General features: G+C 48.3%; 1 protein-coding gene across 5 annotated transcripts in view; it reads right to left on the reverse strand.

Moving 5' to 3' along the window:
* Positions 1–12433, reverse strand: part of a1cf (apobec1 complementation factor) — a 47509-nt gene that overhangs the window by 9818 nt on the left and 25258 nt on the right. For all 5 annotated transcript variants that reach the window (XM_078413185.1, XM_078413184.1, XM_078413181.1 and 2 more), the window contains exons 4-8: positions 10916–11046; positions 9285–9523; positions 7627–7791; positions 6287–6384; positions 4521–4791 (exon numbers count right to left, since the gene is read on the reverse strand). In XM_078413185.1, coding sequence (XP_078269311.1) covers positions 4521–4791; positions 6287–6384; positions 7627–7791; positions 9285–9523; positions 10916–11046 — 904 coding nt within the window. The remainder of the gene's footprint in view (positions 1–4520; positions 4792–6286; positions 6385–7626; positions 7792–9284; positions 9524–10915; positions 11047–12433) is intronic.

Here is a 12433-nt window from a genome sequence, read left to right on the forward strand (position 1 = left end):
GAAGGCAGGAACAGGGTACTGATTGAGAATGATCAGCCATGATCACATTGAATGGCGGTGCTGGCTCGAAGGGCCGAATGGCCTCCTCCTGCACCTATTGTCTATTGTCTAAAGGAGCGTCCTCTAATTCTGAGGCTATGACCTCTAGTCTTAGACTCTCCCACTGGTGGAAACATCCTCTCCACGTCCACTCTATCCAATAAGCCTTTCACTATTTGGTTTTGTGGCTTAAACAGGCTTGCAGAAATTCCCATCTGCCTCATTGTAAGACTTTTTTTAAATGTTTGATTTCACAAACACTTGATAAATTCATAGACTAAGGGGAGAATAAAAAATTCTTCGTGTCGTTTTCTGCACCTTTAAAAGATTCCACTCATTGAAAGATCTTTTACATCAATTGACTCGTCATAGAATGTAGAACGTAGAACATGGCATTCCCGAGGCACATAGGGGGTGGGGAAAGCAGGGAGGAAGAGGGGAGGGGTGTACACTGTCTAACTGTAGGCCGACACGATGGCGCAGCAGTAGAGTCGCTGCTGACGGCGCCAGAGACTCCGGTTCGATCCTGACTACGGGTGCTGTCTGTGCAGAGTTTGTACTTTCTCCCTGTGTCTGCGTGGGTTTTCTCCGGGCGCTCCGGTTTCCCCCCACGCTCCAGACGTGCAGGCTTGTAGGTTAATTGGCTCCTGTAAATGGTCCCTAGTGTGTCGGATAGAACCAGTGTAATCACTGGTCGGCGTGGACTCAGTGGGCCGAAGGACCTGTTTCCACGCTGTGCCACAAAACTAAACTAAACTAAACTAGAAACTAAACTAAATTAAACGGAAGAGTGCAGCACAGGAACAGGCCCTTCGGCCCACATTGTCTGCACTGCCCACGATGCCAACAAGCCGTGATTTCCTGCATATCATCCATGTCCCTCCATTCCGTGAAAATGTGCAAATTTTGAACTTTTGAATGCTTCCTAATGAAAGGGCGACGGGATGAGTTTTTAACGACTGCACAAATACTGTGGAGAATTATATTGTAACAGAACATAAAGTTGGAAAATGGTTGCATGCCAATAGTTTTGAGTGACCTGGTTTGATATACTGCCTGACTACACCAATAAACGGTGCCATGAGGAGAAGGCATCCAGCTACATGGTAAGTTCTCTATTGCAGCCAGTCCACTGAAAAAATGATCTTGGCAGTGGAAAGTGAGCCATTTTAAATCGGTCTTGTCTCCCACCTATTGCATAAGTCAAAGACTTCACTATCCCAGAACTGAGCTGGATTCTCATCTAGGGTTGCCAACTTCCTCACTCCCAAATAAGGGACAAAAGGTGACGTCACCGCACCGCGCCCCACGTGACCTCACCCAGCCAGCGGCCACGTGCTCCCGCTTCACCAATGGCGGCCGCCTGGGCCGGGAGGCGGGTTGCTACGCAACCTCCGCTCGGCGGTGCCAGGGCCTTCGGGCCTACACTGTCCAGGCCTACAGCGGATACCGGGCCTACAGTGTTCGGGCCTACAGCGCCCCCTCAGGCCTAATACGGGACAAGGGCGGTCCCCTACGGGACAAACCAATTCAGCCCAAAATACGGGATGTCCCGTCTAATACGGGACAGTTGGCAACCCCATTCTCATCCCTCTCTTGAGGGGGAGTGGGGTGTGATGGGGGGGAGGGGTGTGGGGGGCGGGGGGTCCCTAGTTAATGCTGAGGGGTCTTAAAACATTAAAATAGTCACAAAATATGTACTTTTCATTTTTCATCCTTTTCTAACGCTATTTAGTTTAGGCTAATTTAGAGACACTGCATGGAAACAGGCCCTTCGGCCCACCGAGTCCTGCGCCGACCGGCGAACCCCACACGCTAACACTATCCTACACACACTAGGGACAATTTGCACTTATACCAAGCCCATTAATCTGCAAACCTGTACGTCTTTGGAGTGTGGGGGGAAACCGAAGATCTTGGAGGAAACCCACGCGGACAGCACCTGTAGTCGGGATCGAACCTGGGTCTCCGACGCTGTAAAGCAGCAACGCTACCGCTGCGCCACCGTCTCGCGTAAAGGTGGGTGCATACACGACCACACACCATTGCAATCACTCCCTGTTTTTAAGGGCATTCAATATTTGCAGGTCAACCACTATGTTATCAACTGCTGTGGAATAGCAATCTTAAGGTGTTAATTTACGTCGACATGCCGTGTTTTATCTTTCTGAACGTCTATTGCAATTTAGTCTGTCGTTCTTGTAAAATGAAAACTCTCTGCAGAAATATAATAACAGATATTCATATAGAATCTGATTTAAAAAAAAAAATATTTGTCAAAAGGTAGAAATACTATCATAATATTTAAACATTGCTGTCACAATGTTTAAAACAAATTAAACAGGTACATGGATAAGGTGGGTTTAGAAGGATATGGGCCAAATGCAGATAGGTGGGACTAGTGTATAATGGGGCATGTTGGTTGGTGTGGGCAAGGTGGGCCGAAGGGCCTGTTTCCACGCTGACTCCGTGACCTGGAGTAATGTGTGCAGTTTTGGTCTCCAAATTTGAGGAAGGATATTCTTTCTATTGAGGGCGTGCAGCGTAGGTTTACTAGGTTAATTCCCAGATTATTATCTGAATGGTGTCAAGTTAGGAGGAGGGGGAGTTCAACGAGATCTGGGTGTCCTAGTGCATCAGTCAATGAAAGGAAGCATGCAGGTACAGCAGGCAGTGAAGAAAGCCAATGGAATGTTGGCCTTCGTAACAAGAGGAGTTGAGTATAGGAGCAAAGAGGTCCTTCTACAGTTGTACCGGGCCCTGGTGAGACCGCACCTGGAGTACTGTGTGCAGTTTTGGTCTCCAAATTTGAGGAAGGATATTCTTGCTATGGAGGGTGTGCAGCGTAGGTTCACTAGGTTAATTCCCGGAATGGCGGGACTGTCGTATGTTGAAAGGCTGGAGCGATTGGGCTTGTATACACTGGAATTTAGAAGGATGAGGGGGGATCTTATTGAAACATATAAGATAATTAGGGGATTGGACACATTAGAGGCAGATAACATGTTCCCAATGTTGGGGGAGTCCAGAACAAGGGGCCACAGTTTAAGAATAAGGGGTAGGCCATTTAGAACGGAGATGAGGAAGAACTTTTTCAGTCAGAGGGTGGTGAAGGTGTGGAATTCTCTGCCTCAGAAGGCAGTGGAGGCCAGTTCGTTGGATGCTTTCAAGAGAGAGCTGGATAGAGCTCTTAAGGATAGCGGAGTGAGGGGGTATGGGGAGAAGGCAGGAACGGGGTACTGATTGAGAGTGATCAGCCATGATCGCATTGAATGGCGGTGCTGGCTCGAAGGGCTGAATGGCCTACTCCTGCACCTATTGTCTATTGTCTATTGTCTATTGTCTAATGGCGGGACTGTCGTATGTTGAAAGACTGGAGCGACTAGGCGTGTATACACTGGAATTTAGAAGGATGAGAGGGGATCTTATCGAAACGTATAAGATTATTAAGGGGTTGGACACGTTAGAGGCAGGAAACATGTTCCCAATGTTGGGGGAGTCCAGAACAAGGGGCCACAGTTTAAGAATAAGGGGTAGGCCATTTAGAACAGAGATGAGGAAAAACTATTTCAGTCAGAGAGTTGTGAATCTGTGGAATTCTCCGCCTCAGAAGGCAGTGGAGGCCAACTCTCTGAATGCATTCAAGAGAGAGAGCTAGATAGAGCTCTTAAGGATAGCGGAGTCAGGGGTTATGGAGAGAAGGCAGGAACGGGGTACTGATTGAGAATGATCAGCCATGATCACATTGAATGGCGGTGCTGGCTTGAAGGGCCGAATGGCCTCCTCCTGCTCCTATTGTCTATTGTCCATTGTCTAAATTGTCCCCTAGTGTGTGTAGGATAGTGTTAGTGTGCAGGGATCGCTGGTTGGCGCGGACTGGGTGGGCCAAAGGGCCTGTTTCCACGCTGTATCTCTAAACTAAAACTAAACTAAACAGTTCTTTACACTCTTCTGTCATCCGGCCTCAAGACCAAATGGGAATTTCTGCCGCCCATTTGGATAGCTGTTGGCCGTTTATCAGGGAACCGGCCTCCCATATCGGGAATGTGTGCTGCAAATGGTGCCTATGATTCCCACTCTGGTGATTGGGGTTAGAACCACTGAGAGAACGGTGGTCACGGTGGCGCAGCGGTAGAGTCGCTGCCTTACAGCGAATGCAGCGCCGGAGACCCGGGTTCGATCCCCACTAAGGGTGATGTCTGGACGGAGTTTGTACGTTCTCCCCGTGACCTGCGTGGGTTTTCTCCGAGATCTTCGGTTTTCCTCCCGCGCTCCAAAGACGTGCAGGTGTGTAGGTTAATTTCCTTGGTAAATATAAAGATTTTTACCCTTGTGGGTGTAGGATGGTGTTAGTGTGCGGGGATCGCTGGGCGGCGCGGACCCGGTGGGGCCGAAGGGCCTGTTTCCGCGCTGTATCTCTAAACTAAACTAAAGAAAGGGCAGGGGGGGGGGGGGGGGGTGGGAGGGGGGGAGGGAGTTACCTCTGACGGAGGGAGCCCGTATCATTCCCCGCCCACTAAGATGTCCTTTATTTGCAAACCGCAGGTTGGGGATGGTGGCGTAAGCCTGGGGTGCGTAGAAAACGGGGGGCCCAAGGTAGGCCGCTGCCGGGTCGTACACGTGTCCCAGAGCGTACGTGTACTCTCCATGCAGCATGGCCCCACGGCCCCCTGTTCCTCGGGTGTAACGCACATAGCTGTCCTTGTCCACAGGCTTGGCCAGTGTCACCTCGATCGGGGAGCCATCCAACACCTTGAGGGAAGATACAGAAAACACGTTATTAAACATTATTAACCACCGCCATCCAATTTGTTCACCACAGGTAGATTGGAGGTGGTCAAAATGGCCCCTGGCACGTAGGCCTTCATCAGTCACAGTATTGAACATGGAAGATAGACGCAAAATGGTGGAGTAACTATTTTTTCCACGAGTGGTAGTTCTACTCAATAACCAAATTCTGCAGTCTCTTTTTTGCTCTGATTTATTTTCACCCACGTGTTTAGACCGTAATGTTGTATCCTTATTGTTTTGATGTGTTTATGCTTTATTCTTAATTGTTAACTGTATGTTTGTGTTGTCATTTGTGAGCGGAGCACCAAGGCACATTCCTTGTATGTGCACATACTTGGCCAATAAACCTATTCATCCCTTCATTCATTCATTCATTCCTTCATTCCTTCATTCATTCATTCATTCATTCATTCATTCATTCATTCATTCGTTCATTCGTTCATTCGTTCATTCATTCATTCATTCATTCATTCATTCATTCATTCATTCATTCATTCCTTCATTCCTTCATTCATTCATTCATTCATTCCTTCGTTCATTCATTCATTCATTCGTTCGTTCATTCATTCATTCATTCATTCATTCATTCATTCATTCCACTCAGCAGGACTGGCAGCATCTCTGGAGAGTAGGAATGGGTGACGTTTCCGGTTCGAGACCCTTCTTCAGACTGAGAGTCTCGGGAAGAAGAAGAAGGGTCTCGACCCAAAACATTACCCGTTCCTTCTCTCCAGAGATGCTGCCTGTCCCGCTGAGTTGCTCCAGCTTTTTGTGTCGATCTTTGGTTTAAACCAGCATCTGTAGTTCCTACCTACACGACCGAGCGTAGAAGATGGACACAAAATGCTGGAGTAACTCAGCGGGCCAGGCAGCATCTCTGGAGAGAAGGAACAGGTGACCTTTCACGTCGAGACACTTCTAGAAGTTGGGAGATCAGATTGCAGCTTCTATAAGACGCTGGTGAGGCCACACTTAGAGTATTGTGTTCAGTTTTTGGGCAGCATGTTATTGGAGAGGTGTCTGAAGAAGGGTCTCGACCTGAAACGCCAGCTATTCCTTTTCTCCACAGATGCTGCCTGACCCGCTGAGTTACTGCAGCAGCTTGTGTCTATCATGGGAAAGATGTTGTCAAGCTGGAAAGGGTACAGAGACGATTGATGAGGGTCGTTGCCAGGACTCGAGGGGCTTTTTCACAGGGAGGGTGGTAGGTGTATGGAACGAGCTGCCAGAGGAGGTCGCTGAGGCAGGTACTACAACAACATTTAAAAGATATTTGGGAAGATACATGGACAGGAAATGCTTAGGGGGATATGGGCCAAATGCGGGGAGGTGGGACTAGAGTAGATGGGGCAACTTGGTCAGCATGGGCAAGTTGGGCTGAAGGGCCTGTTTCTACACTGTATAGCTCTATGACTCTGTGAGAAGGTGTTTTGGTTATTAGAAATTCCATCAATACCTTTCCCTTCATTGCGTTCATGGCATTTATTGCATCGTCTCGAGTTACAAAGTGAACAAATGCATAATCTCGGATTTTCTTGACTCTTTCTACTGTGCCTGAAATCAAAATTTAAGAGCACAGTTTAGTTTAGAGACGCAGGGTGGAGACAGGCCCTTCGGCCCACCGAGCCCGTGCCGACCAGCGATCCCCGCACACTAACACTATCCTGCACACACTCGGGACAATTTACACTTGCACCAAGCCAATTAACCTACAAACCCGTACGTCTTTGGAGTGTGGGAGGAAACCGAAGATCTCGGAGAAAACCCACGCAGGTCACGGGGAGAACGTACAAACTCCGTACATACAGCCCCCGTAGTCGGGATCGAACCTGGGGACTCTGGCGCTGTGAGGCAGCAACTCTGCCGCTGCGCCACCGTGCCGCCCCTGAAACATTGACTCTGTTTAGAAACATAGAAACATAGAAAATAGGTGCAGGAGTAGGCCATTCGGCCCTTCGAGCCAGCACCACCATCCAATAGCAGTGGCTCCATTACAAAATCAAGAGCTATCAGATGGGACTATATCTGCTAAAATGGTTCATGCATCTCATGTGACCAGTGGCGTTCCACAGTGGTCAGTGCTGAGACTTAGAAACATAGAAAATAGGTGCAGGAGTAGGCCATTCGGCCCTTCGAGCCAGCACCACCATTCAATATGATCATGGCTGATCATCCAGAATCAGTACTCCTTTCCTGCTTTCTCCCCATATCCTTTGATTCCGTTAGCCCCGAGAGCTAAATCTAACTCTCTGTTGAAAACTTCCAGTGAATTAGCCTCCACTGCCTTCTGTGGCAGAGAATTCCACAGATTCACAACTCTCTGGGTGAAAACGTTTTTCCTCATCTCACTCCAAATCGGCCTTTTCCTTATTCTTAAACTGTGACCCCCTGGTTCTGGACTTCCCCCAACATCGGGAACATTTATTTATTCACAAAATGCTGGAGTAACTCAGCAGGTCAGGCAGCATCTCGGGAGAGAAGGAATGGGTGACGTTTCGGGTCGAGACCCTTCTTCAGACTGGGAACATTTATCCTGCATGGGAACCGATCACGGGGAGGATGTACAAACTCCGTGCACACAGCACCCGTGGACGGGATGGAACCCGGGTCTCTGGCACCGCAAGCCCTGTAAGGCAGCACGTTTACCGCTGCGCCACCGTGCCGCCCTGCTCACGTGGGCTCGAAAGGCCCATTGAAACAAATCGCTGGTAATCCCCATCATCTTTAACCGTACAATCAGCCAGAATTCAGACATAAATGCTTCCCCATTCCCGTGTTGACTTTTACGGGTCTTACCTGGTTTGACGCGATTAAATTCCGTTTCAATAGTTTCTTCGCTGGTTGGAAGCATAAGGTTACGTACGTATAAAATTTTGACTGATGACATTGTTTCTTCATCGACCTCGACCTCTGGCTCAGCCCAATCCACAGCTATCGGATGTCCCCACAACTGGATCCTTCCTAAATTAACAAAAAAGCAAAGTTTGTCAATTTGCTAAATGTGGAAAAGAAGGCATCTCTGGGCTGTGTGCAATTAAGGTCATTAGTAGAATAGGAGTAGAATTAGGCCATTCGGCCCATCAAGTCTACTCCGCCATTCAATCATGGCTGATCTATCTCTCTCCCTCCTAACCCCATTCTCCTGCCTTCTCCCCATAACCTCTTGACACCCGTACTAATCAAGAATCTATCTATCTCCGCCTTAAAAATATCCGCTGACTTGGCCTCCACAGCCTTCTGTGGCAAAGAATTCCACAGATTCACCACCCTCTGTCTAAATTACAGGGTTAAACCTACGTAGACCATGGAACAGTATAGGAACAGGCCCTTTGGCCTACCATGACTGGGCCGAATCTGATGCCTAGATAAACTAATCTCATCTGCCTCCATTCTCCGCCTATAAGCTGCCCAAGCGAAATATGAGGTGCTGTTCCTCCAATTTGCGTTTAGCCTCACTCTGACAATGGAGGAGACCCTTGCTGCCCTATTTAAAAGCATACATTAGGCAACTGGCAAAAACATGCAAATGCGGCACGGTGGCGCAGCGGTAGAGTTGCTGCCTTACAGCGCTTGTAGCGCCGGAGACCCGGGTTCGATCCTGACTACGGGTGCTGTCTGTACGGAGTTTGATGTTCTGCCCGTGACCCGCGTGGGTTTTCTCCGCGATAATAGACAATAGGTGCAGGAGTAGGCCATTCAGCCCTTCGAGCCAGCACCACCATTCACGGCTAATAATGCCCAATCAGTACCCATTCCTGCCTTCTCCCTTGACTCCGCTATCCATCCCTGGGATGGCAGGACTTTCATATGAAGAAAGACTGGATAGACTAGGCTTGTACTCGCTGGAATTTAGAAGACTGAGGGGGGATCTTATTGAAACATATAAAATTCTTAAGGGGTTGGAGAGGCTAGATGCGGGAAGATTGTTCCCGATGTTGGGGAAGTTCAGAACCAGGGGTCACAGCTTAAGGATAAGGGGGAAGTCTTTTAGGACCGAGATGAGAAAACATTTCTTCACACAGAGAGTGGTGAGTCTGTGGAATTCTCTGCCACAGAAGGTAGTTGAGGCCAGTTCATTGGATATATTTAAGAGGGAGTTAGATGTGGCCCTTGTGGCTAAAGGGATCAGGGGGTATGGAGTGAAGGCAGGTACAGGTTACTGAGCTGGATGATCAGCCATGATCATATTGAATGGCGGTGCAGGCTCGAAGGGCCGAATGGCCTACTCCTGCACCTATTTTCTTTGTTTCTATGTTTCTATCCTTCGGCTTCCTCCCGCACTACAAAGACGCACAGGTTTTGTAGGTTAATTGGCTTGGCGTAAATGTAAAAATCGTCCCTCGTGCACGGAGGGCGGCGTTAGCGCGCGGGCGATCGCTGGTCGGCGCGGACCCGGTGGGCTGACGGGCCTATATCTCCACAAACTAAAAACTAAATGGAAAATGTTTCCAAACCTGGCAGTAATTTCCGCCTGGCCATCGCGGCAGCTCGATGACTGTCGTACTCCACGAAGGCGAAGCCCCTGTTCTTGGTCTTGTCCGCCGCGCTAGGGTAGACGATGACGTCCATCACCCCCTCCGTCACCTTCTTCATTTCCGCCAGGATTTCATCCCGCCGTTTGGTTTTGGGGATCCCCCCGACAAACAGGCGGCAGTTGTCCACACTCGCGCAGACCCCCAACAGGCGGCCGTTCCTGTTGTGTGTAGACGGACCCGGTCTGTAGGTTAACTGCCTTGCGGTAAAATGTACAACTGTCCCTAGTGCGTGCGGAGGACTGGTGTTAGTGGCAGTGTGCGGGGATCGCCGGTCAGTGCAGGAAATGGGATCGGGAGGCAGAGAACAGCCGTGATTGAATAGCGGAGTAGAATCGACGGGCCGAATGGCCGGATTCCACTCCTACAACTTGTGAACTTGTGAAGACACGAGGAATTCAGAAGGACGAGAGGGGATCTTATAGAAACGTATAAATTCCCGGAATGGCGCGACTGTCATATATTGAAAGACTGGAGCGACTAGGCTTGTACACACTGGAATTTAGAAGGATGAGAGGAGATCTTATCGAAACGTATAAGATTATTAAGGGGTTGGACACGTTAGAGGCAGGAAACATGTTCCCAATGTTGGGGGAGTCCAGAACAAGGGGCCACAGTTCAGATTGAGAATGATCAGCCATGATCACATTGAATGGCGGTGCTGGCTCGAAGGGCCGAATGGCCTCCTCCTGCACCTTTTGTCTATTGTCTATTGTCTATAAAATTATAAAAGAACTGGACGAGCTATATGCAGGAAAAATGTTCCAATGTTGGGGGAGTCCAGAACCAGGGGCCACAGTCTAAGAATAAAGGGGAGGCCATTTAAAACGGAGATGAGGAAAAACTTTTTTACCCAGAGAGTTGTGAATTTGTGGAATTCTCTGCCACAGAAGGCAGAGGAGGCCAATTCGCTGGATGAATTTAAAAGAGAGTTAGATAGAGTTCTAGGGGCTTGTGGAATCAAGGGATACGGGGAGAAGGCAGGCACGGGTTACTGATTGTGGATGATCAGCCATGATCACAATGAATGACGGTGCTGGCTCGAAGGGTCAAATGGCCTCCTCCTGCACCTATTTTATATGTTTTCTATGAACTGCAGGTGCTGTAACCTGGAGAAAAACAAAAAAAGTGCTGGAGGAACTCCGCGGGCCAGGCAGGGTCCGTGGAAGGCATGGATGCGTGACATTTCACATCGGGACCCTTCTTCAAACTCCGAAGTCGAGGAATAGATCGAGTAAACGCACAGAGTCTCTTGCCCAGAGCGGGGGAATCAAGGAGCAGAGGACATAGGTTTAAGGTGAGGGCGGTGGAGGGGGGGGGGGAAAGATTTAATAGGAACCTTAGGGGTAACGTTTTCACACTGAAGGTGGTGGGTGTATGGAACGAGCTGCCGGAGGAGGTAGTCGAGGCAAGTGGTATCACAAAGTTGAAGAAACATTTGAACAGGTACATGGACAGGACAGAAGCCTGACAACGGAGGAGAAGAAGATGTTCCTGAGTCTGGTGGCAGGTCCAAGCCACACCTGTGTATCTCCGCCGTGCCGTTAACTAACCTTATTTCATAATTATTGAGTTGTTTAATTGCATTCCTGGCTTCCTGTCGATTGGTAAACAGGACAAAAGCGTACCCTCTATTGTTGCCATTAAAGTCCATCATCATGCGTAATTCGTATATCTTTCCAATCTGGGTGACAAGATAAGAAAACAATGAGGAGAAAAGTGCTGCAGGAAGGACCTGCAGATGCTGGTTTAATAATAATAATAATAATAATGCATTACATTTATATAGCGCTTTTCAAACACTCAAAGACGCTTTACAGGGATTACTAGAACATAGAGAAGTGAATAAATAGATAAATAAGTAAACGAACAGAGAAAGGAGACAGAAGGTGAGGTGACGGTCAGTGGTTGAAGGCAGTACTGAACAGGTGAGACTTCAGTGATGTTTTGAATGTGGTGAGTGAGGAGGAGTCTCTGACGGTTTGGGGTAGTGAGTTCCATAGGGTGGGAGCAGCGATGGAGAAAGCCCTGTCCCCCCAGGATCTGAGTTTGGTCCGGATGGGGGGGGACAGGAGATTGGCAGCAGCAGAGCGGAGGGTGCAGGTGGGAGTGTGCCTGTGGAGGAGGTCAGTCAGGTAGGATGGGGCCAGGTTATGGAGGGCTTTGTAGGTCATGAGGAGGATTTTGTACTGGATTCTCTGGGGGATGGGGAGCCAGTGGAGTTTGTAAAGGACGGGGGTGATATGGTCACGGATCGGGGAGTGGGTGAGTAGACGGGCAGCGGAGTTTTGAATGTATTGAAGTTTATTGATGATTTTTGAGGGTGCGCCATAGAGGAGGCTGTTGCAGTAGTCCAGACGGGAGGTGATGAAGGCGTGGTTAAACCAAAGTTAAGCACAGAATGCTGGAGTAACTCCAGCGGGCTAGGCAGCCTTCCTGGGGAGAAGGAACGACTGACGTTTCGGGTCGAGACGTGTCTGAAGAAGGGTCTCGAGCCGAAACGTCACCCATCCCTTCTCTCCAGAGATGCTGCCTGTCCCGCTGAGTTACTCCAGCATTCTGTGTCTATCTTCAGGAGAAACAAAAGCATCTGCTTTCTGGTTCACCTAGGCAAGATAAACAAAATGAGATACAATAAACTGCAAAGTTCGATGACTTGCACAGAGGAACACCAACTAATATGCTCAACCCAACATCGCTAAAGCTAATTATTTTGTTATTTACTCCAAACACTGAGAGTCAAGGCCAGAGTGTTTTATTGTCGAAACGGAACAATGAAATACTTACTTGTAGCAGCACAACAGATATGTAAATATAGTACACTGTAAACACCATACAAAACTAGATACTGTGTGTGTATATATATATGTATCCACACATACACTCACATATATATGTCTGTGTGTGTGTAATATAAATACATACATATATGTGTATATATGTGTAATATATTACACAAACATGCACACATATATGATATATATGTATATATATATATATATATGTATAATAAGAAGATAACTGCAGATGCTGGTACAAATCGATTTATTCACAAAATGCTGGAGTAACTC

The sequence above is a fragment of the Rhinoraja longicauda genome, chromosome 16 (assembly GCF_053455715.1).
Source record: "Rhinoraja longicauda isolate Sanriku21f chromosome 16, sRhiLon1.1, whole genome shotgun sequence".
Classification (NCBI taxonomy): domain Eukaryota; kingdom Metazoa; phylum Chordata; class Chondrichthyes; order Rajiformes; family Arhynchobatidae; genus Rhinoraja; species Rhinoraja longicauda.